General features: G+C 38.3%; 3 protein-coding genes across 9 annotated transcripts in view; 2 read left to right on the plus strand and 1 right to left on the minus strand.

Annotated features, from left to right (window-relative positions):
• The window catches only part of CLTC (clathrin heavy chain), a 66999-nt gene extending 53513 nt beyond the window's left edge, over positions 1-13486 (plus strand). The window contains exons 22-33 of one of the 2 annotated variants that reach the window (XM_047706831.1): positions 666-823; positions 1011-1175; positions 1292-1399; positions 1481-1648; positions 1780-1929; positions 2022-2153; positions 2482-2592; positions 3924-4094; positions 4442-4663; positions 5912-5932; positions 9808-9883; positions 12462-13486. In XM_047706831.1, coding sequence (XP_047562787.1) covers positions 666-823; positions 1011-1175; positions 1292-1399; positions 1481-1648; positions 1780-1929; positions 2022-2153; positions 2482-2592; positions 3924-4094; positions 4442-4663; positions 5912-5932; positions 9808-9883; positions 12462-12586 — 1607 coding nt within the window. In that variant the 3' untranslated portion in view covers positions 12587-13486. The remainder of the gene's footprint in view (positions 1-665; positions 824-1010; positions 1176-1291; positions 1400-1480; positions 1649-1779; positions 1930-2021; positions 2154-2481; positions 2593-3923; positions 4095-4441; positions 4664-5911; positions 5933-9807; positions 9884-12461) is intronic. The other variant, XM_047706832.1, reaches the window with a different exon arrangement.
• A 4427-nt stretch (positions 13487-17913) lies between these two features.
• Positions 17914-24617, minus strand: PTRH2 (peptidyl-tRNA hydrolase 2). Of its 5 annotated transcripts, none has more exons than XM_047706547.1 (3): positions 24366-24616; positions 24110-24248; positions 17914-18531 (listed from the first exon to the last, which is right to left on the minus strand). In XM_047706547.1, exon 3 carries the CDS (start codon positions 18529-18531, stop codon positions 17992-17994), a length of 540 nt encoding a protein of 179 aa, XP_047562503.1. In that variant the 5' UTR covers positions 24110-24248; positions 24366-24616; the 3' UTR covers positions 17914-17991. The 5 variants fall into 5 exon arrangements, with proteins under 5 accessions (XP_047562503.1, XP_047562502.1, XP_047562505.1 ...); XM_047706546.1 differs by having other exon boundaries at positions 24093-24248; XM_047706549.1 differs by lacking the exon at positions 24110-24248 and adding an exon at positions 19303-19381 and having other exon boundaries at positions 24366-24400.
• The window catches only part of VMP1 (vacuole membrane protein 1), a 138500-nt gene continuing 138124 nt past the window's right edge, over positions 24598-24973 (plus strand). The window contains exon 1 of one of the 2 annotated variants that reach the window (XM_047706540.1): positions 24598-24772. The gene's annotated coding sequence lies outside the window, so the exon portion shown is untranslated. The remainder of the gene's footprint in view (positions 24773-24973) is intronic. The other variant, XM_047706539.1, reaches the window with a different exon arrangement.

Here is a 24973-nt window from a genome sequence, read left to right on the forward strand (position 1 = left end):
CATTTCTTTTGATGGCTGCATAGTATTCAATCGTGTGTGTGTGTGTGTGTGTACACCACATCTTTATCCATTCATCTGTTGATTGACATCTAGGTTCTTTCCATAGTTTGGCTATTGTGGACATTGCTGCTATAAACATTCGGGTACATGTGCCCCTTCGGATCACTACATTTGTATCTTTAGGGTAAATACCCAGTAGTGCGATTGCTGGGTCATAGCGTAGCTCTATTTTCAACTTTTTGAGGAACCTCCATGCTATTTTCCAGAGTGGTTGCACCAGCTTGCATTCCTACCAACAGTGTAGGAGGGTTCCCCTTTCTACACATCCTCGCCAGCATCTGTCATTTCCTGACTTGTGAATTTTAGCCATTCTGACTGGTGTGAGGTGGTATCTCATTGTGGCTTTGGAATTTTGGTTTACTTATAAAATTTTGATTGATTTCTAATCTGACAACTATAAGGAAAAGGGGAATTCAGGTATTCATTTGGTCAGTGATAATACAGAAATGTAATAAAAGTTTTGCCATTTTAGATACTTTTCATCATTTACATTTATTATTCTCTATTGTTTCCTTAGAAAGGAAATTAATAATTCTTGTTTATTTGAGTGAAAAGGTAAATGTTAAGATGTTAGTGTTTGGACTTACTTTCTTCTTTACACCTAGGAAACTGGGAAGAACTAGTGAAGTACTTGCAGATGGCCCGTAAGAAGGCTCGTGAGTCCTATGTGGAGACAGAATTGATATTTGCCCTGGCTAAAACAAATCGCCTTGCAGAGTTAGAAGAATTCATCAATGGGCCAAATAATGCTCATATCCAACAAGTGGGTTTCCTATTCACATTTTTTTCAGAGTATAAAAATAAGCTGTTAAGCAACTTTTTAAATAGTATCTAACCTATCACAACTAATGATTTCCAAGAAAAAAATGTTTCTCAGTATTAAATTGAGTTATGACTTTGGAAAGAGGATCGAGTTTACACTTACTGAAAATGAATTGTAATTGTTTCAGGTTGGTGACCGTTGTTATGATGAAAAGATGTATGATGCTGCTAAACTATTGTATAATAATGTTTCCAATTTTGGACGCTTGGCATCTACCCTGGTTCATCTGGGTGAATATCAGGCAGCTGTTGATGGAGCTAGGAAAGCTAACAGTACTCGAACATGGAAAGAGGTAATCTTAACACCAGTTCGAAGAATTAAGATTCTTGGAAATCTCTTTAAACTGATTAATTGAATTAACCAGCCATGTTTATATTTGAGTTTACATAATTGAAATTTTTGTTATAGGTCTGCTTCGCCTGTGTAGATGGCAAGGAGTTTCGTCTTGCTCAGATGTGTGGGCTTCATATAGTAGTACATGCAGATGAATTGGAGGAACTTATCAACTACTATCAGGTAATGAACAGGGGTCTTTTATTAATTGAGAGCTGTTGCTGCAGATGGTCTTATCTTTAATTGTGTATTTCCCTTATTCAGGATCGAGGCTACTTTGAAGAACTGATAACCATGTTGGAAGCAGCGCTGGGACTTGAGCGAGCTCATATGGGAATGTTTACCGAATTAGCTATTCTATATTCTAAATTTAAGCCACAGAAAATGAGGGAGCACCTGGAGCTGTTCTGGTCCAGAGTGAATATTCCTAAGGTAACACAGCCTTTTAACATTGTGAGGTGGCTCGATAGCTGTAATTAAAACTTTAAAACATCTTTCCTTTTTTAGGCTTTAGCTAGAATTACAGACTCCTATCTAAAGCATTTAAGTCTTTTCTTACGTAGGTGCTGAGAGCTGCAGAACAAGCTCATCTTTGGGCAGAACTGGTGTTTTTGTATGACAAGTACGAAGAATATGATAATGCCATAATTACTATGATGAACCATCCAACTGATGCATGGAAGGAAGGGCAGTTCAAAGATATCATTACCAAGGTGTGTAGCTTCTTCAGAAGATAGAAGTTTTGAAAGGAGAAAGCTCATTAGGAAATGACTCTTAATTTACATGTGGATTTTTCCCATTTTAGGTTGCCAATGTAGAACTATACTACAGAGCAATACAGTTCTACTTAGAATTCAAGCCTCTGTTGCTAAATGATTTGCTGATGGTGCTGTCTCCACGGTTGGATCATACTCGTGCTGTCAATTATTTCAGCAAGGTAATTTTAAAAACTTCAGATTTTCAGGGTGGTTCCTTAGTTGGTTAAATAGCTGCCTTCAGCTTGGATCATGATCCCAGAGTCCTGGGATCGAGCCCTGTGTTGGGCTTCCTGCTCAGTGGGGACCCTGCTTCTCCCTCTGCCACTTCCCCTGCTTATACGTGCATGCACGTGTGTTCTCTCTCTCTCTGTCAAATAAATAAAATTTGGGGACAAAACAACAACAACAACCTTAAGAATCTCAGCAAGGAACTAAGACATGTTTGGATAACTTTTGTTGAACGTTAAGGATATGCTCTGTTTGTAACAAAACTCTTTGTCTTAAAAGGTTAAACAGCTACCGCTGGTGAAACCATATTTGCGTTCAGTTCAAAACCACAATAACAAATCTGTGAATGAATCACTGAACAACCTCTTCATTACAGAAGAAGATTATCAGGTAAAACCTTTTATTTCTTGCATATATTTTCAGAAACTCAGGTTATGATTGAGTGGTTAAGCTGATGTGTTTGGGTTAAAAAAAAAAGCCCATTATCCCTTAGGATTGTGTAAACAGTAGGTACGTAGATGCCTGGGATCTAAATTTAGTGATGTTTTCAGGATTGATAAATCTGAGTTCTAATTGCCAAGTTTGCAGAATTTTGCTTAGATCATGTCTTAGTTGATGCTTTAGAAAAATATTGTAGTTACTTTGTTCTTAATCATCTAGATTTTAGGTGAGGTTCAAAAAGTCTTTGGTCTCTTAACTAAAACTTACTTGGTATTAAGTGTATTTATTCTCTGCTTTTCTTGCCCAATAGTATATTAGTATCTGTCTTTTAATAAACTTTCGCTAGGGAAGAATTTTGCAAACATGAAGTTAGAATTAAGGTAGGGGTGCCTGGGTAGCTCAGTGGGTTAAGCCTCTGCCTTCAGCCCAGGGCATGATCTCAGGGTCCTGGGATCGAGCCCCACATTGGGCTCTCTGCTAAGCAGGGAGCCTGCTTCCCCCCTCTCTCTGCCTGCTGCTCTGCCTGCTTGTGATCTCTGTCTGTCAAATAAATAAATAAAATCTTAAAAAAAAAAAAATTAAGTTTGTTCCCTTTTTTTTTCTCTTACTATTCGTGTGATGGGTTCAGATCTCATGCTAATCCGTATTACTAAGTATCATGTTTAATTGTATCAGGAGTTTCTCTAAAGCAAAGAATCTTATCCTCCAAATTACAAATCCTCCCATTTTCATAACTGTTCAAGTTAGTTCTTGATATTGAAAACCTTGGAGAAAATTGCACCTTTAGAAATTCTACATTTTTTATAGTACCTTTTATAAATTTTATAGTGCCTTTGACGGCATTGTTATACAGTCAGATCGAAGAACCTCCGTACTTGTTCAGCTTGTAACTTTCAGGCCTGATGCTTGAATCTCGGCTGTTGTATTCGAAGAAGGCTCATTGATCAAGTTGTATTTTAGACATACACATCATACAGCATATCGGTCAAGTCAGACACAGTAATGACTTCTTGATAAAAAATGATGGAGGGGCGCCTGGGTGGCTCAGTGGGTTAAGCCTCTGCCTTCGGCTCAGGTCATGATCTCAGGGTCCTGGGATCTAGTCCCGCATCGGGCTCTCTGCTCAGCAGGGAGCCTGCTCCCCTCTCTCTCTCTGCCTGCCTCTCTGTCTACTTGTGATCTCTCTCTGTCAAATAAATAAATAAAATATTTAAAAAAAAATGATGGAACAAGTTTTAAACTAAAACTGATTTGGCATTGGATTTTTTTGTTTTTTCAAGGCTCTGCGAACATCAATAGATGCTTATGACAACTTTGACAATATCTCACTTGCTCAACGTTTGGAAAAACATGAACTCATTGAGTTCAGAAGAATTGCTGCTTATCTCTTCAAAGGCAACAATCGTTGGAAACAGAGTGTAGAGCTGTGCAAGAAAGATAGCCTGTACAAGGTGGATAAAGTTGGTGGGGGCGGCCCTATTAAATGAAGAACTGGATGATCTGTTTTAACTCTAAGAATGTTATATTCAAAGTGATTATGGTCTATACAAGTTATCAGTATATGAGAATTGCCTTTAATCCCCCATTTGAGGGGGATGGTAATTAAGTCATTTTCTTGATTGTAAGGGTCATCTTCTGTTTGTGTCAAACCTCTGTTTAAAAAAACAAAAAAGTCACCCTGTCATCTTTTCTTTCAAGAAATCAAATTTAAATGTTTTCCTCCCTCATTGTATTACTCATTTTGCCAGTTTATTATATTTGAGTTTAATGTTTGACCTTCATCCTTTCCTTTGAATAGGATGCAATGCAGTATGCCTCTGAGTCTAAAGATACGGAGTTGGCTGAAGAACTCCTACAGTGGTTTTTGCAGGAAGAAAAAAGAGAGTGCTTTGGAGCTTGTCTTTTTACCTGTTATGATCTTTTAAGGCCAGATGTTGTCCTGGAAACTGCATGGAGGCACAATATCATGGATTTTGCCATGCCCTATTTCATCCAGGTCATGAAGGAATACTTGACAAAGGTAATGGTGCCTCTGAGTATATTCAGAGCTATTTATCTTAAGGATTTGTAAAATTCCACATGCAGATTTATTTTTTTCAAATCTTTTTTCTCTAGTAGAAGTGTTAAGTCATTTGGTTGTCATAAAATATTTTTATTCTTCAGTAATTTATAATGTCTGACAAATGACATTGAATGGAAAAAGGAACTCAAACATAACTTGTCAGAATGTTTACCCTCCATGTATTTCTGAGGGTGAATAGTGTTACTTCTATATTGTATGTTTGGGTTTTTTTAAACATCTACTAAAAAGATTTTTTTCGCCCCCCAAAATAACCTCTTCCTCAAGTCAGTTCTTATAACTCAGATATCCATAACTTAGTAGTGTAGATTCCCTTTTATTTGGTTGCTTCTTGACTTTAATATATCTGCCTGTTTTCTTCTGGGGAAGCAAAATCTATATTCTTAACATCCCATTGATCTTCTGGTAGTACATTTTGGTAGCTTAACCCCTAATTTAAAAATAAAGCAGGTTAATAATTAACAACATATTACCTAAAAATGCATTAAACAAGCCATGGGTATAATCATCTTACAAAATTCACGTAATGTACCTTTTTGATGTCATAATTTTTTTTTACTTACTTGATCCTCAACAGTTACTAGCTTTTTTACTGTAGAACATTTTTAAATGGTCCTAAGGGATCCATTTGTTAAAACAAAACATGCTTATTAAAATCAGTCTCACATCTGATCTCTTCAGCATGTCTGAGTAAAGGGGGAAAAAAAGTACTGCTAATGACCCCTAGTGTGAATATTTCCTTAGGGTGCCATCGAAGTAGATACCATTGTGTTGAGTCATAATTTTATAAGAATTAACATTTTTGGTATAAAAACTGCTTGAAGTCCAGTATAAGAAAACGGTTGCCTTATATTAGCCATAGATGAGAATAGCTTCTTTTCATATGCATAATGCCAACTTAAGAGACCTGACTCTAAGCTGCTGTTAACTGAAATGCTGTAAGTTTTACTAGCGATTAAGCTGCTTTCTATCACACTGACTCTAGCATAAATTCTTCTGCAGTAAGCTCTGAAGTTTAAAAAAAATCCTAAATTTTGCTTCCAGTATGCCCTTTATTTTCACTTTTCTCATGCCTTTTTTAGTGGTTAGTTGTTTCTCCCCTAAACCTTTGTTGCTGATTCTACCTTTTTATGCTCAATATGGAATTTGATTTTTTTTCTAAGCTGCACCTTCTGAATTCCTTTGCAGGTTGATGCAATAAAGGAAAAGGTGAAAGTTGATTCTTTTCCATCTTTAAGTCTGGAGGACTAAGTCTAAGGAATTTGCATGATTTTTTTTCCTTCCTTTTCTACACTGCTGCTGCTGCTTTTTCCCCCAAATAAATTTTCACTAAAGCCTCTGCAAGTCCCTTGAAACATAACTATAATAGAGCTGTAGGACATTAGTAGATGTTTGCTACTAATCGGCTAATAGGCTTTAGGAAGGGCAGGAGGCTAATCAGTAGTTGGTTCACAGTCTCTCTTAAATATATTATTAAAAACCGAGCTTGGTGAGTTTCCATATTAATTCCAAAGTTTCAGGAAATTTCTCTTCCCTGTCAGGGTATCTGGACCATGATAGGATTTTCTTAATACTCTAAATAAATTTAAGCAGCCTCTGGTTTTATTTTGTGAGCTTTGCCTGACAGTTGTTGAATTTATATATGTACATATATGCCCTAAAAGGCTTTTTGGGGTTTTTTTTTTTTGGTATTGAAGGACTGTGATCCAGTTTCTGATCTCTTGATTCTTACTAATTTTTTGCTGAAAGTAGATACAAGAGATACTAGCTGCTTCCGAAGAGACTTTCCTCATGTTTCTCCAGGTGTCCAGTTCTTATGGTGCTAGTCCATTTTCAAGAAGAATCAAAACTTTTTTAATCTTGAGAGTAGCTTGCTATAACTGTTGCTAAGCAACATGGATTATTTCTGTATATAATGAAGCAATATTAACTTCTTCCTGTAATAAGGCACACTTCTGAAGCTACCTAAAATTTGCTGTTATTCATCCTGTTGGCTTGTCCAAGGTCAAATTTAGGCACCTTTTTGGTTGCTGCTTCCTTCATTGGCTTGTCTCCATCCCAGTGTAAATGAAACAAACTTATGACTGGTATCAAATTGTTGTACTAAAAGGGTGGGAAGGTAAAGGAGAGTTGAAACAAATTTGAAAGACTTTGGGTGGGGGACAGTGCCTTGGCATTATGTTGAACCAAACTGGAATCACCATTGGAACTTACGGCAAACCTGAATAAAATGCATTGTGTGTGAGGCCCTTCAGCAGCTAGTAAAGCAAGGCAGTTAGAAAGCGTGTGTGTGAAAAACAGGTAATTGAACTGTAGTGTTATGCCTTGTTTTAAATCAAGCATGTACAACAGTCATTGCAATTACATCATACTACTTTTGAAACTCTTAAAGCATTGCTGTGGGCTGTGTGTGTTTCCTTGAGAGCCTGTATAGCAACAGTCATCTTCAGATCTCACTTCTTGCTTCAGTACTTTTGCCTTTTTTTCATGCACACATACACCAAAATAACTGACTGCATGTTAACTTTTCCTCTGCAGCATATTGCAGTCTTTGTGGAAAAGCCTTTTACATTATAGTGAATTTTTAATAGTACAGATGGAACTGAACTCAGTGACATGCTTACCTGTATTTTTCTTTTTAAATCCAAGGATCAGAAACTTTTGTTACAGCTCTTAACAAAAGCTTATGTTCATTAAAGCCTTCTCTGCTTTTCTTTTTTGAGCAATCTAAATTGGGTCAGTGGAAACAAAAATTAGATGTTGCTGTGCCAGAGGCTGTCCCATTATATAGAAAAATAAAATTTTTGCTTAATTTGATGCTATTCCTTCAGAGTTACTATTTTTTGTTCCCCCCCCCCCATGCCCAACCTGTCTGTGACCATGCCTGGGCATTGTGGTATTGCTAGCTTTTCTTCTAAGTCTTTAATGTGTACTACTTTAATAGGACGTCTTTCTTGAACATTTGATTTAGGTTCACCTCTGACATTAATGTTTAAACATGTGTTCCCTTCAGATTCTTTTCCTTGAAAGTCTGGAAATGTATTATGCAGTGGTGACTTTTTTTTGGTTGGTGTTTCGTTTTTCTTCTAATAACTTGGAAGTTATTTACACTCATCCATGTACTTTTTTGTATAACCTCTTTAGCTCACTCTTGGATACTGTTTTGTTTTGTTTTGTTTTTTCTTTTAAAGATTTTATTTATTTATTTGACAGACAGAGATCACAAGTAGGCAGAGAGGCAGACAGATAGAGAGAGAGGTGGAAGCAGGCTCCCTGCAGAGCAGAGAGCCCGACAAGGGGCTCGATTCCAGGACGCTGGGATCATGACCTGAGCCGAAGGCAGAGGCTTTAACCCACTGAGCCACCCAGGTGCCCCTTGGATACTGTTTAGTTAGCAAAACCCTATCTGACCCTGATGGCACAGACTGTGCTTTAAAGTATACAGCTGAAATAATTTTTAAGCTTGAATGCCAAATATTGGTTATTTCTCATGGTACTTCTATTCCGTAGTTGTTTTTGATATAGGGGTAATTTGTAACACTGAACACATAGGCCATGAAATAGGAAAATGGCATACAAAAGCATAACCAATCCATTTTCCAAGTGTAGAAAAACCACATTTTATCTGAAGGTATCTAGGGTGTGTACCCCAACTTTTCTCAGATTATTCTCTGATAAACTAGAATGGATTTGATTTACATTTATAATATTTAATATGGGACAAAAGATGTATAAAATACTGTCCTGACCTTAATAACCTATGTAAAGACTCACACATGCAATTTTAAATCATTTCAAATAGAAACTACAGGCTACTTTAACCTTTTTAGGACCTGGTCTTTATAATTTTTCACTAAAGTCTGCATGTCTTTTTTTGTGATTTTCACTGTTTACCTTTTTGAAGAATACGCCATGACCTCATTAAAAGTTTTTCCTGCACTCTGCCCCCCATCTCACCCAACACACTTAGGACTTTTGAAAACCACGAGTAATAGATAACATCAAAATTTGAAGTTTTAGTTTTACCTCAGGTATAATGATAGACTTTTAAATATAGTTTAAAAGACAAATATAATTTAAAATGCAGGTGGAAGTTGTATAGTAGACATCCCATAAGCCCACTGTCCTAATAACATTTCTCCCCAATTTTTCACAGAATAACAGAACCAAATCCTGTTAGTCCTAGAAAAAATTTTGCAGAATATCTTATTCAGCTATCATTATACAGACAGGACATTTGAGGATCGGTGTAATGGTCTGCCAGGGTCACTCAACTAGTTTGTGGAAGGACCTGTGTACTCCAGCTCCTTTCTTTCACTTTTTAAAAAAAAAAAAACTTTTTTAAACATTTGGACTCCTACAGCATTAGTTCTTTCTGATACTATCCACTTTTATTTAGAGTAGTTAGCATGTAATAGCCATTTACTACTTTGCTTAATTAAAAGCAAAAAAAATTCTTCCTCTGAGACACTGGGGCAAAAATTAGGCATTCCTACTACTATTTCTACTTCTTAGAAAATAGAGCATTAGAACATGCAGCCTGTCTTTATCAAACAATGGAATATGGGGCCACTTCGTGTCTTAAACTTCAGTCTGCACCTGTAACAATTATCAGCAGAAACTGCACACTTGGCAAAAGATAGCTTATTCCAAATGAGCATTTGCCCAGTCATTAACTCATTTACTTCCTTGAATATCTTTTCCTTTGGGGAGGGAAGTTTTGCCTGGTCATGAGTTCATTATTATTACCTTTGACATGGTTTAAACTTCATTTGAAAAAGTGGTTCCTTCTCGTTATTTCCCTCCCTCAGGCTGGCTGCATCCTAGCATGCCCAGTTTTAGCCTGGCGTGAGCTTTTATGGCATTTATAAATCCCTCCTTCCTGAGGGTTTATAATGACAGTGCTAAAAATCACCTTGACTGAACTGTGAATATTGCCAATGAATTTGAGGGGGCCTGAGAATGTTCTTTAGTCTGTTTTATTTTGACAAAATTTAACATACTAAGGCTTTTCCACTTTCTGCCATAAACCTAGGTTTGTAATACTTTTGAGGTATTAAGTAACATTACCTGTTTTTCTCCAGGTGGATAAATTAGATGCTTCAGAGTCACTGAGAAAAGAAGAAGAACAAGCTACAGAGACGCAACCTATTGTTTATGGTAATCTCGCTCTCTTTGTTTAACCCCACAGAAAAGTATTAGGCAGACATTTTCATTCTGTAGGGATCCTACCTCAAAACAGAAATATAGTAAGTTTCTAAAGTGCAAAAGGCTCACTGAGTTTAGGAATAATTCTGCCATCTTTTTCTGAAAACAGTCTTAAAGCAGACTTTGAAATTGTTGATTAAGGTCATCTTAAATGCAAAGACAATATTAAAAACCAGTCACTTAAAATCATAACTTTAATTTTCCTATTGCCTGCTCACTGATCGATTCGTAAGGATATTTCGTAAGAAAGAAATATTAATGAGTCCAGTTTTCAGAAATGCAGAAAGTAAGAGAACATGCCAAGGGTGTCTTTAGTGTGCTTTACATAAAGAGTACATCTTTAAGTTCTAACCAGGGCAGAGAACTGGGTTATTTCCATTTGAGAACTTTCCAGAGAGAGAGGATCTTGAGACTCACCGTGAATATTGAAGGCAGTTTAATTTCTTCTGTGTGCAAGTCTGAGCTACTTCCCTTTTCCCTCTTACTCTTGGTGAGCATACTCATTTGAATAATGAATTAGGGAGCTATAAATTACAGCACTATACCCAGGTGTTCTTTGGAGGAAAGCATAAAATTGTGACCACCTTGCTAAAGGAAATGATAAAATACAAATCTATTATGACAGTTATCTCCTTTTTATTATATATTAAAAGGATTCCGGGAATTTAGAGGACTGTGTGGTTTTGATAAAGTTGGAGAAGATAAATCTAAAAGATTAAAGATGATTAGATTAAAGCAGGTTAAAAGATTGGAGCAAGATGTTTGACATATTTGAGATAGGAAACACAGTATCCCATAATACTTTGGGGGTACCTACTGAATTTGACTTATCTTCAGAGCGTTTAAATGGAGAGTTGGTCTAGGCAGTTGAAAATTTCAGCATCAAGGTTAAAAGTGATTTTTACAAACTGCTGATTTCCAAAAAGAATTTACTCACAAACAACAGTTTTCGTTATTCATAAAAAAGAGACATGAGGTCACTTGTCTGAGAGAAACCTTGCACTAGGTTTACATTCATTTGGGGGATTAAGTCTACTTCTGTGGGGGCGTGGGTAGAGGTATTATGTTGTTTTTTCCCTTTAAATAAGACGGGTTTTCTACAGGTTGTTTTCTTTATGTGGTCAACCACTACTTAAAATACTTAAGAGTGTTGGGGCGCCTGGCTGGCTCAATCAGTAGAGACTGCTACTCTTGAGCTCAGAGTTGTGAGTTCGAGCCCCACTGTTGGGGGGATAGTTTATTTAAAAAAAAATTTTTTTTAAATGAAGTATATAAGAGCATTAACATAGTATTTGAAACAGGGTGTATACTCTAAATATTCATACCTAATGTATATTTCAGTGTCTTATTTTTGTTTTAATTAGTACTAGATTCTTTGCTAGATTACATTAGATTATCATTTCATTACTACTAAAATGTTGAAATCAGTTTTTTTTTTTTTTTTTAAGATTATTTATTTACTTTAGAGAGAGGAAGAGATCTCACTTGCATGCGAGCCAGGGGCAGGGGTAGAGGGAGAAGGAGAGAGAATCTTAAGCAGGACTCCCTGATTAGTGCACAGCCTAGCTTCGGGGCTCCCACAACCCTACAATCATGACCTGAGAGTCAGAAACCAGACGCTAACCTACTGAGCATCTAAATCAGGGATTTAAATCAGAAACCTAAATCAGAAGTTTTTTTTTTTATTATTTTTTAAGATTTTATTTATTTATTTGACAGAGAGAGATCACAAGCAGGCAGAGAGGCAGGTAGAGAGAGAGAAGGAAGCAGGCTCCCTCCTGAGCAGAGAGCCCGATGTGGGGCTCAATCCCAGGACCTGAGATCATGACCTGAGATCATGACCTGAGCCTAAGGCAGAGGCTTAACACACTGAGCCACCCAGGAGCCCCTAAATCAGAAATTTAAATCTAATTTTAAAAGTTCATCTGTGGGAAAAACACGTCCATTAAAAAAATTAAGCTTTTCTAGGCTTATATATTGTCACCCTAACAGTTGTTGAGCATCTGCCTTCGGCTCAGGGTGTTGGGATCAGCCCTGCATTGGGCTCTCTGCTCAGTGGGAGGTCTGCTTCTCCCTCTCTCTCCCACTCCCCCTGCTTGTGTTCCCTGTCTCACTCTCTCTCTGTCAAATAAACAAACATAAAATATAAAACAAAAAAAATATAAAAACAAAATAAACATGTTGTATAATGTATGAGTACCATGGAGTGATGCGCTTATTGGCGGCTGTCTTGCTCAGGCATGTCAGGCAGGTCTGTGTATATTGCTTTAAATGAAATGAAATAACATAGTTACTGTTATAGTTCTGTGCTCTGCCCTAAACTGTTGGCTTTTTAGGCAGAACCCTTCTTACTAAGGTGATCGTCATGCCAAAATTGTGATAGTCAAAAGAGCCACCACAAAACTCATTCTAAGTTGTGATTACGTTGTTAAGAGCGTGTGAGATTAGAGTGTGATAGTCCTACAGTGCTAACAATTTCTCCCACCCCCTGCCTCCCCACCCTCTGACCCTTCATGTTTTTCTTCTCTAGGTCAGCCCCAGTTGATGCTGACAGCGGGACCCAGTGTTGCAGTCCCTCCCCAGGCACCTTTTGGCTATGGTTATACTGCACCACCCTATGGGCAGCCACAGCCTGGCTTTGGGTACAGCATGTGAGACAGAAAGCTGATCCTGTAGTCGCATATTTTCTTACTGAAACATCGTCTCTACTGCTTCTCAGTTTATAACGGGAAAACAGGCACATGTTCTTGTAACCTTTATTTCATGAAGGACTACTTTGTTTCTAACTATAAACTCAGATCACCTGTGTTAAAAGTTTATTTCACATTCCGCATCATTTTAGAATTTATTTTCAAAGGGGAATAGTTTCAATGTTTTATTCACTTGGGCTTTTTTTTTTTCTTCCCCCTCATACTTTGAAGAACTGCTTAATAATCTGTTGTGAAGAATCTGATTTGCACTCTGTAGTGTTTAAAGAGAAAAAAACTCTAATATTGATTCTCTTAAATTTAGTGTATGTAAACAGCTTTCGATATGTATTGTCTAAATGCATTTAAATCTCTTAAAAGCTACAGCAAAAATATTGGTATGTGACCATGTAAGACTGTCAATGCCAACAAAGACAACACTAATCAGCATATCCTACATTGGATTGCAGTGCTCTCCAAATTATTTGAAAAATGCATTACAGACAACCTGCCTGACTTTTAAATGAGCATAAAAGGCCCTCTAACCTATGCAGGATTCCTCATTATGCATATAGAAAATGCTAGTGTGTTTTTGCTCACTTCATATGTAACAGGTGCCCTTATGTTGTGCTGTATCCTGTGCTTTTTCTGTGGGACCATTCCATTCAGGAACAAAGCGCACCATGATTCCAATCTGTGTGTATTTACTAACCCTTCCCTGAGGTTTGTGTATGTTGGATATTGTGGTGTTTTAGATCACTGAGTGTACAGAAGAGAGAATTCAAACAAAATATTGCTGTTCTTCAGTTTTGTTTGTGGAATTTGAAATTACTCAAATTTAAAATAAATTACTGGACTGTGGAAATAACACGTAGAATGGCAGTTTTAATTAAACACCTCTCTTTAACTTTAACCAAAAGAACTATGGTTGTCACAGTTTCATACTGAAAACTGAGGCACGATACAGTGAGACAGGAGCACAGAAGCAGAGTGAGGATTGGGACATGTGGAAACACAGCATTATATCGTGTGCATTCCTGTAGTTAATAAGGTACATGCGGTATTCTGAAGAAACAGCACTGTAGTGGGCTACATTTTGGCTGTCTCCCATCATTTTCACCAAGTGGTACCTTAGGTTTTTATCTAAGCATTTCACTTAAATATACAGATATGGATGTTTTATTAACTTGAAATAAAAATATGTAAGCATGTAATTAACATACTGCCCCTTATCATGAATAGTAAGGGCCCCCCAATTATGGGTACTTTGTTTTTTAACCAGTGTTTGAATTCACCCCTTTTTGTTTATGGCTGGGAATGTTACTTTGTTTATTTCATTGTTAATCCTCGATAGAGTTAGAGAGCCCCCACCTAGCCTTGTGTTGTCCTGTAATTCTCTAGGTAAGGCAAATGACCATCAGCTGCATGGAAGGCTTTTTTTGAAACTTGGAACCACTGCCCTTTCCCACTTGTAATCATCCCTTATTTTCCTATCAAAAATTAAAGTATTAGCTGGAAAATCCCTTACCTTTTCTGGTTTGTCAAACTGAAAACATCCGGCTATACTTAAGTTTCTGTAGGTTCTCTGCACCTACCCCCCCCTTTTATTGTTATCAAAATCATGAGGGAGAATAGCAATGGTCCCTGGAAGTTCGTTCTTTTCAGAGTCAAGATTTGTTTTTCTGAATCTTTCCTGTACTTTGAATCAGCTGGGGGTTTTGTTTTTCCAGTGGAATCATTCATCTCTTTTCCTTAAGTTAAATATTTAGTAAAAGTTTTCTTATAACCTTAAGAATAAAAAAAAAAAAAAACCCAACAACCATGTTCTAAAATGTGATACTACGTCCAGTGATAGAGTTGCTGCATCAACCATCCCTAATGGGCTAATTATGAAACTGCAGCAGTGCATGACAAAGGTTCAAATCCTGAGTAAGCTGAATGTCTGAATATGTTCCCTCTTGTGTATGTTAACATGAGTACTTCCCAGAATTATTTTCAGGAGTATGTTTAAATCATACTGCCTACCTACCTCACGACTTGGCAGTAAAGTATTATACAGTAAGTGGTAGAACAAATTGGTAATTAACTTTAAGGTGTCTTCCCTAATATTACTCTGAATAGGTGGATGGTCTGGGAAAAGGAACTAAAAACAGAGTATAAAGAGTTCTTACAATTCTCAAATTTAACTGAAACAGAAAGGAAGAAGGGAAAGAGAGATTTAATGGGAAACCTCTCTGGAGGTAAACATGTTTTCAATGATCTTTGCCCTATTATCCAAATACAGCCATTGTACCAAAAATATCTTACTTGTTGATAATTATTTCGACATAGACATTAGACATCATACAACATATTCAGCAACAGGAACAGACTGACATGATCTCCAAGTAGGGCTGCTTAAACTTTCTGTAAATTGATTTAGTCATGTAGACATTGTCACACTAGTGGTTCTCAAACTTAATACCCTCTTATATTCTTAAATTATGAAGATCCCAAAGAGCTTTAAGTGGAATTGTAAGTGTTGATATTTACTGTATTAGTAATTAAAACATTTTTTTTAAAAGATTTTATTTATTTATTTGACAGAGAGAAATCACAAGTAGGCAGAGAGGCAGGCAGAGAGAAAGGAGGAAGCAGGCTCCCCGCCGAGCAGAAAGCCCGATGTGGGGCTTGAACCCAGGACCTGGGATTATGACCTGAGCCGAAGGCAGCGGCTTAACCCACTGAGCCACCCAGGCGCCCCTAAAACATTTTAAAATCCATTTAAATATAACTTAAATTCATTGCCTGTTAAACAACCAATCATATTTCTCAAAACAAGTAAAAGTGGTATGGCACTGTTTTTTTACAAGTCTCTTCAAAGTTCATCTTCATAGAGGACTGCTGGATTCTCATTATTTGTTTCTAGTCAATATATTCTTTTCTTTTTTAAAGTATGTGAAGAAAGTCTAGCCTCGTGCAGGTATGTAATTAGGAAAGGAAGGGAGTATTTTAGTAGCCCTTTGAGATACTTGTGGTCAGTTGAAATGTGGGAATCTGACTTACCACTTAACTTTTTGTGATGTTATATTAAAATCCATTAATCTCTTTATTTTGAGTGGATCTTTTTACCCATGCATGATTTGTACCCTCATGCATTGGTTATATGGAAAATACTGATTCACTAAGTTGTGCAGGTCTTCTGCATACTGACAAATAGCTTTTAAAAAATATTGTGGGGAACACTGATCTCTTCAGAAAAATCTTAAGTTTGGGGAAACCTGGGAGGAGAGGCAGATAGAAGTTTTCTATTCGAGAATACTGTCAGTTGTTTTCCTTAAAATGATTGGGTCACTTAATTTATGAGGAAATCCCTGCCAAACATCAAGGCCTGGATGGGTAACTAGTTTGTCAGTTCTTCCAAGTAAAAATCTTCTATGACAAAGGCTGCTAGTTCAGCTCACAACTCAGTCACCCATTTTTTCCCAAGACAACATTCATACTTCAGTGTGTACCAGGAGTACTTAATATTACAGAGAATATTAAGACAAATACACATAGTTTAGGGTCAAATTCAATACTTTTTTTGACCGCTTTATCAAGGACTTTAAGTGAACCTTTTTGTTAACTGTGGGTGTAGGGCAGTGAAGTACTACTTGTAGAGATAGGATGCTCCTGCCTCAATTTGTGAAAGGTCCCAACAGTTTTACCCACCTTTGCAAATGTCAGCACAGCACAGTATTATGAAAATAGTTTTGACCCCAGAAAGTATCTTAAGGACCCTATGGGCTCTATAGAGTATACCCTGAGAACTGTAAGATTAAGCACCCTGTAAAATAAATACTAAGTATAGGTGAACTAGGAAATAAGCATAATATATTTCCAGATTTACTAGAATTTGTGTACAATTCATCCTAGTAGATATGACTTCTTACAACCACTTGAGTCAGCCACAGCAGGCCATCCTGTTGGGATTGCACAGTCTTTGAACTTGGAGTCATCAGTCTCTGAGGCAAGCCTCAGAACCTGAGCAGAATCATGCATTTATGATGGAGTTCTCTTCATCTCAGTTACATGCTATTGCATCACTTTTGAATCTAGTATAAACACTCTATTTAGAAGCAGTTGCTACTGTGGCATCATTTACAGATGCGATTTCTCCTGTGCTGTCATATGCCAGCATAAACTCTATAAAATTGACTAAATATTAGAACTAAATCTGGCTGCAGTAATCTGCCCCGACTCCACTGACATTAGACCTTGAAGTAGTGTTACCATGCTGCTTATGTTGAAGTTAAATGCTAACTAATGCTAACTGTTGAAATTAACCTTGAAGAGCTGGAGCTACTTAATGTGCACCTGTTACCAAAACGCTCTCTGGCATCATCAGTTCTTAGGGATATACTCTACTTTAAAAATACTGTCAGGATTCCCCTAAAAGGTGGCTTTCATTCAAGAAGCTATGTAGCTTTTGGGAACTGGGACCTCCTTCATATCCTGGGCAGCTGGTTTAACAGCAATTACTGGAATTATATCATGACAGGCATATAAAGATCAAAAGGGAGATAAAGGTGCCCTTAAATAATTATCTGGTTCTTTAAATTTTAGGTAAAGAAATAGTAGGCTGTTGGGATGACACACTGTATTAACTCCACAATTACTGTAAATTCTTATGTGGGCCCAGTACTACCTTCAAAGTCCATACAAGTCACTTCGCATGTTTCTCAATGCCTTTGCTATTAGAAAAGTTGGGGGAAGTAAAAGGAATTTTTATAGGCTATGGTGTAGAAGCACTGCTGAGAACCTCTGGCCAGTGTGGGTCGGGAAAATGAACATGAAGTACTGCACAAGTGGATTATATCAATGACTGTAAAACCTCAATTTTGAGACAAATCCAGAAGGTTAGATTGTAAACCCATTGTGTGGAGCTATTCCATGATCTGTTAATGGCTTCTAGTCTTCCAAAAAGTGATGGAGGAAAACAAACTGTAGTTTCCATCAATGGGTACATACTTGAACCCTGATCCTTCAAGGGGGTATAGCAACACTGTCTTGGGGAAGAAAAGCTATTAACACAGAGAGCTGATGATTGATGCACAGGAGATGCTCTCCCCAGTACCCCTGCCCTTGTAACCCAATCTTGTGACAAGTTTCTCTCAAAAATACTTCCTTGTTTTTCAAGTGGTATCACTTGAACCATCAGGATCATTTAACCAACTTTTTTTTTTTTAAGCCCAACATAACTGTAACTGAGCCAAGTACATAATAGAAGAACATGGAAATGGATTTTCATCTCAAAAATACTTAAGCTGGGTAGGAGGAGAAATTCAGCTTTTATTGTTAGAATTTAAGTTTCAAAGCACATCATGGTGGGACCATCATACAAAATTCCACTTAGTAAAGTTTTAGGTGGCCAGTGACTTTGTCAATTAGATCTGCTGGTCCTGGCCCAATTCCCAGCACAGTTCTAGAGCCTGGTGCAATTTGAGTACGTCCAGCATCTTGGATTAAACTTACAGTCAGTCCTAGCATTTTCGCATGGGTCAGTAATTCAACCAGAGTTTCTTCATCAGGGGCTTTGACCACTACTTTGGGCTGGCCACAGTATTCCCATTGTTTGAGCAATTCAGGGTTTTTCCTTTGAATTTGCTTGTAGGCAGAAACAGCAGCATGAGAGCACTGGGCAGCTACTTTCCCTTTTCCCATCTTTAAGTCATTTCGAACCACAAGAATCATTTTGTACTCCCCACTCTCTCCTAAGATGGATGCTTCACTTCCAGTCTCTGTGTCTGTCTTGCTCAGCGAGCTTTTGGGGATCATCCCAAAGCGTACGCGGAGGCCCCAGCCCAGGCACATGCCACAAGCAACTCCGGCAGCCAAGCTAAGTGCACCAGGATGAGCCAAATATTCCATTACCAAGGATTTGGAGAGCATCTTAAAGGAAAGGGAAAAAAGTTATCACTATCTAGCAGTGAAAAGATACAGGCTTATTAGACAAAACACCTTGACAATATAAGCAGTAACATTTTAAAACTACATGAGGTACCCAGAAAAAAAGCAAAATATATTTTGGATCTTAATGTATTGTTTTTCTCCCCTATGTATTCTAAAAGATTCAAGAATACAGGTAAAGCAGTTTAGGTCATTTTCAATCTCAACATAAGGAGTATCTATCTTTTTCTTGGATATAATAAAGCTCTGTTCCTCAGTATTCCCTAAGTCTTGTAGAGAGGAAGGAAATATTCCATTTTACCAAGCTGTCTAAAGGACCCAAAGAAAACAAGAATAACTCATCCCTTCTCTGGCATACAGTGCTCATTTAACTGTGTCTTCATGATCCAGTGGTTCTCAGTGGGGATGGTACCAACCCCTTGGAGAAGTTTCTGGCTGTCACAATAATGGGCCTGGAGTGAGGTGCACTGCTGACATTTACTCGACCTCAGCATAGAGTGCTAAAAGTCTTACGAAGTAAAGATTCATCCCACTGGAAATTATAGGTGAAAAGTAAATTAACACCTGAGACAAGAACCCAACTTCATTATACATATGGACACAAAGTACGTTCTGCAAGGTTCTAATAGTCACTGAATTTACCAAAATATAACTATCATATAAAACAAAGGAAGATCATCCTTTGTCCTTTATATTTTAGAAATTTCTGTTCCCTCAGCAAAGCTGTTGATATTTGAGTCACCAATAAAATACCTGTTATCAGTCTACATTTGAGGCTGTTGGACTCATAATGCTTCCATGTACAGGCACAAACAACCATCAACGTCTTCTACTGAAAGAGTAAGCATTTATATATTGAAATGTATGGGCCATCATATTTGTGGTGCTTACAAGTAATAACCTCAATTATGCCTGCATAATCTACATGGCATATAGATGGCTGTCAAATTTCCTTTTCTCATTTATGTTAAAATTAGGACATTACATAAGTGTTTTTTAAATTGTATGGTAGGCAGACTGTGCAGTATTCAATATTTTATTTCAGTATTTTATTGAAATATATTATTTCAAATATTTTAAAATGAGGATGGGGTGCCTGGCTGGCTCAGTCAATGGAGCATGTGCCTTTTAATTTCAGGGTTTTGAGTTCAAGCTCCAAACCAGGTGTAGCAATTACTTAAAAATAAAATCTTAGGGGTGCCTGGGTGGCTCAGTCGTTAGGCATCTGCCTTCGGCTCAGGTCCTGATCCCAGGCTTGCATCAAGCCCCACAACAACAGGCTCCCTGCTCAGAGGGGAGTCTGCTTCTCCCTCTCACACTTCCCATGCTTGTATTCCCTTTCTCGCTGTGTCTCTCTCTGTCAAGCAAATAAAATCCTTACCAAAAAAAAAAAAAAATCTTAAAATTTCAAAAAATAAATGAGGATAGCATAGGAGATATTAAATATTTTGAGATATAATCCACATACTATAAAATTTCCCTTTTTCTTTTTAAAAGATTTTATTTTTTAATTTGACAGATCACAAGTAGGCAGAGAGAGAGAGGGGTAAGCAGTCTCCCTGCTGAGCAGAGAGCCCGATGCGGGACTCGATCCCAGGACCCCGGGATCATGACCTCTGCCAAAGGCAGAGGTTTTAACCTACTGAGCCACCCAGATGCCCCCCCAAATTTCCCTTTTTAAAGTGTACAATTTAGTAAAATTTTTAAAATATATCTACAAAGTTGTGCAACCATCACACTATCTAATCCCAGAACATTTTCAGTGCCTCAAAAAGAAACCCCTGTACCCATTACAGTTGCTTACCATTTTCTCCAACCCTGGGCCCCTGGCAATCACTAATCTACAGACTGCCTATTCTGGACATTCATATAAATCAAACCATACAATATGTAGCCTTTTGTTTCAAGCTTCCATCACTTAGTATGTTTTCAAGATTCATCCATGTTGAGGCATGTATGTTCATTCCCATGTTCTTAATGCTGCTCTGTTTTGCCTTTCCCAATAGTCTAGATGAGGTGAAAGTCACTTAAGACAAGAGAAGTGTCAATGAAAAAGGAAAGAAGTAGCCAAGGCACATCTGTATGATTTGGTGACTCACTGGAGGTCTGGTGATAGAAGAAAGGGAGAAGTTTAGAATGACCTGGATTTGAACAAATGGAGAACAGAGGTATTATTTACTGATGAAGAGATTTGTTTTGAAGTAGTAGGTTTGAAAGTAAAAGATACTGAAATCAGTTTAGGATATATTATACCTGGTTTGACCAAAAGACATCCTGGTCAGAGATGTCCAGCAACAATAAAAAAGGATATACCATCTTAAAGCTCTGATGATAAGCCTAGGCCAAAAATAGAGATTTAAGAAAACATATAACTGAAGTTACTGAAGTGGTGAAGTGGTGAGGCCACTGGGACAAATATACAGAGTGATGGAAGGGCTAAAACAGAATCCTAAAGAAATGAACATTGAGGGATCAAAGGAGAGTGACATGGAGTAGCCAGAGGAAGGAGGGTCACACACATTAAGTTGTCAGTACCCAGTTTATTCCTTTCACTGGTGTGACATCTGGTCACAGAGCTATACTGACAGTACTTTATGGCTCTAGATGCCTTTGCAGCCAGAAAAAAAAAACAAAAACAAATTCTTACTAAAACCTACATTATCTCATAATGCATCTATCATTTAGTTACTGCATGAGGTTACACATCAACAAGACTTCTCTCTGATAATCTAACCAGACTCCAAAATGAAGAAATATTCAATTATGTAAAAATTATATGTATAACCTCCATGTCAACAATTAGAAGGATTTTCTCCACCAATTTCTAGGTTGCAAAGTAACCAGATATCTTATATATCAGATTCAGGTACTATCTAAAGAAAGTAACTGCATACATAGGATCTGTTATGTGTTGCATAACTTACTAAACCCTTTACTTCTATTATGGTCGTTGTGAAAATAAGAAAAAAGACATGAGCCTCATTATTAAAGACAAGAAAAATAAGGATCCAACAGGGAAGCTGCTTATCTGCAGTAACATAACTAGTAGAAGTGGTATAAAGAAACTCATCTGGAGATGATGACAGAAAACTTCTTATCATCTTAACTTTATCTAAAAACAGATATATACCAATAGGAGTCAGCAAAAACCAAACGCAGAAAAAGTTCCAGAAATTACCAAGTTTATTGCTTCTCTACCATATCTCATGAGGTCTCTAATTCTAACATGTTAATCCTAACATCTTTATTCTGTAGGATGTTCTAATCTCCTATTGGCCTGATCACATTATCATTTAACTCCTCCAAAAAGTGTTTATCTATCCCCCTAAATCCACTGCAAACATATCAATAAACCCAGTGCTTGGGGCGCCTGGGTGGCTCAGTGGGTTAGGCCTCTGCCTTTGGCCCAGGTCATGATCTCAGGGTCCTGGGATCGAGCCCCGCATCGGGCTCTCTGCTAAGCAGGGAGCCTGCTTCCTCCTCTCTCTCTCTGCCTGCTGCTCTGCCTACTTGTGATCTCTCTCCCTCTGTCAAATAAATAAATTAAAAAAAAAAATCTTAAATAAAAAATAAATAAATAAAAAATAATAATAATTAAAAATAAATAAATAAATAAACCCAGTGCTTGTGACCACAGTAAACAACTATTCTTAGTCTCATGGATAATCCAGGGCAATGATGGCACTGCCAAACAAACATGTCCTATAAAACCCTCCTCCTGGTGCGTTCTCATTCCTCCACCAGACTAAGCCCCTTTCACCAATGCTCTCAATCCCAACCCCTTTGAACCACACTCCACCCATTAATCCCACTGCACTGGCTGTACCTTGGCCTTTCCAACCTAAAAACAAAGCCTTTCCAAAAATCCTCTCTGACCCTTAAATCACTGCCTGACTTTTCCTCTTCCCTTTACCTCTCAACTTCTTTAATTACCTGCCTTCCTTCCCCACTCAACTGAAATCACTAAGGAATTAAGACACTTGCTAAATGCCAAACAGTTGCCTCCTTTTAGGCCTCATCTTGAGCTTTCCCCACAACTCACTGGTAACTTTTCTTTAGTTTCTTCCCTAAAATTCTTTAATCTAACTTTCACCCTATTATCATTCTACCTTTCTGATAGCTTTTTTCCAGTTTCCTTTAGCTCTATGTCACTTGCCCCTGATGTACATATTACCCCTGCTTATACATTTGGACCTCCTTTCAGTCTATACCTACATTGTCCAATATAGTAGCCATCAAAGATAACTATTTAGACTTAATTAAAACTAATTAAAAATTCAATTCTTCAGTTGCACTGAGCCACATTTTAAGTGCTCAACAGCTCGACAACTTAAAAGTGGCTAGCGGCCGGCCACTCTTTTAAGATCTAGAACATTTGCATGAAAGTTCTTATGGACAGTGATGGTCTATATACTCTCTTTCCATTCAATCAATTGATATTTATGGAGGGCCTATTGTGTACCAGGTACTGTTCTGGATGCTAAAGATAGAGCACTAAACAAAACAAAGTCCCACTCTTAATAGAGCTGACATTTAGTAGGAGGAGAGAGACAAGATCGTGAGATATTTATTCTTAAACTGTCATATGCTGAGGACTCCTGAAGTCTCTCTTTGGCTCCAAACTTGAGTTTCCAGCTTCTGCTAGCATACTATGAAGTAGTCTCTGTGTCCTAAACTGAACTCAGTATCTTCCTTTCCCTCTCAAACTTCTTTCTTCTGTATTCTTGACTTCTGAGTAACCCTGGACTTTTTCTCCTCTGTTCTACCACATCCAGTTACCAAACCTTGTTAAATTTATCTCTGGTAAGCCTATCTCCTTACCTTTACTACCAGTGCCCTAATGATCTCTTGGCCCAAAACCTCCAAAATTAACTTCTCCAACTTATCTTTCCACATTTGCTTCATACATGTTCTAGTTCAGCCTAATCCATCTGGCATTAAAATTATACTTCTAAAGCACAAACTTGATCCTGTAATTTCCCAGCTCAAAAACCACGGATAAACGCCTAAAGAATGAGACAAATCCCTTAGCACGAATTCAAAGCACTACACAATTTTGGTTACAATCTACTTTATCCTTCTAATCTACTCTCCTGTTACACACTGTACTCTCCAGCCACACCAAATTGCTAGGTCCCTTTAAAAAGCAATCTCTCCCTCCAAATTATTTTCTATTATTCTCTATCTAAATACACAAACACAACCTCTTCAGCCACGAAGGCGTGATTCAAGTGACACCTGTTTCTGAACTCTTTATCATTCCTCAATCAATTATTTACTCCTTAGAACTGCTGTAGCAATTACACGTAACTACTGTACATCATAGTCTCGGTGTCCAGTGCTGAGGGGTGGGGTGGGGAGCGAAGGGTTAATCCGGTTAAAGGATTAAATATTTCGCTGAACACTTTGTGTTATAGAGAGACACATTTTTCGGTCGTATTCATGGAAACCTTTTCTTTTTTCGTAGAACTCAACAACTTCAGACACTGTGGGTATTCAGTAAGTACTCAACAGAATGTGAGGCCTGCGCAATATTTTCTCACATTCGGAGAGAGCGCACCGATGCTGCCTGAATGGAGGCTTTGCCTGGGAACCAGAAATTCTGGGTCCTTCTCCTTCCCAGGATATTAGTCCCTTCTTCCAAAGGACGGCTGGCAGAACAGGAACAGAGGCTCCAACGTCTACTTGGGCCGAACAGTCTATGGAGAAGATGAAAGGTTGGGGGAGGAGGTATGGAATGAGGTGGGAAGAAGCATTCCACGTGGAGAGAGAATGGAGAACATCCCTCTCCTTAGCTCTGTGAAGGGCCGACTTACCTAGGGAACCTCCCCAACGCCTCACTCACGCCTTCACGTTTTTCTTTTCCGGTAGTGAACACGCTTCTACCCCCCGAGTTACCTCTTCCGGGACTCCTGGATAAGTTCCGGATCAAGAACCTCGAATCGAACAGTCATTCTTCCTCTCGCCCCGCCCACAGGTCCTCAATCCTAAACCCGAACCGAAATCCCGCGACGATCCGCGGAGGTTGCGAAAAGGAGAGGGGAACTTTTGTCTTTTGGAGGAGGTCCCCGGAGGGGGTGGAGGGGGTGGAGGGGGTGGAGAACGGACCGGAAGTGACGCCTGTGAGTTCCGGTTGGCCGGACCCCAGCGGCGGGTGTGAGAGGCGGTCTCGAGCCGCTTGCAGGATCCTGAGATCCGGAGAAGCCGGGGTCAGAGCGGGTAGGTAAGCCAGCGCGTGGAATTGGGGACGGAAGCCTGAGACTATCCTCAGAGCTTGGCTTCTTCCGCAGCTCTGCCACTTAGACCATGCAGATCTGGGGCACCGTAATTTCGACTTCAGGCAGTGTTTTAGGGCGCTGCTGGCTCTGTGTCTCAGTCTGGCGGTAGCCAGGTTATCTGGGACACCTCTTCATGGGTTGGCTAC

The sequence above is a fragment of the Lutra lutra genome, chromosome 16, assembly GCF_902655055.1.
Source record: "Lutra lutra chromosome 16, mLutLut1.2, whole genome shotgun sequence".
NCBI lineage: Eukaryota > Metazoa > Chordata > Mammalia > Carnivora > Mustelidae > Lutra > Lutra lutra.

What these genes read in the sequence shown, in the direction of transcription:
- PTRH2 (XM_047706548.1), bottom strand. Translation starts at nt 18,531, where the DNA reads ATGCTCTCCAAATCCTTGGTAATGGAATATTTGGCTCATCCTGGTGCA.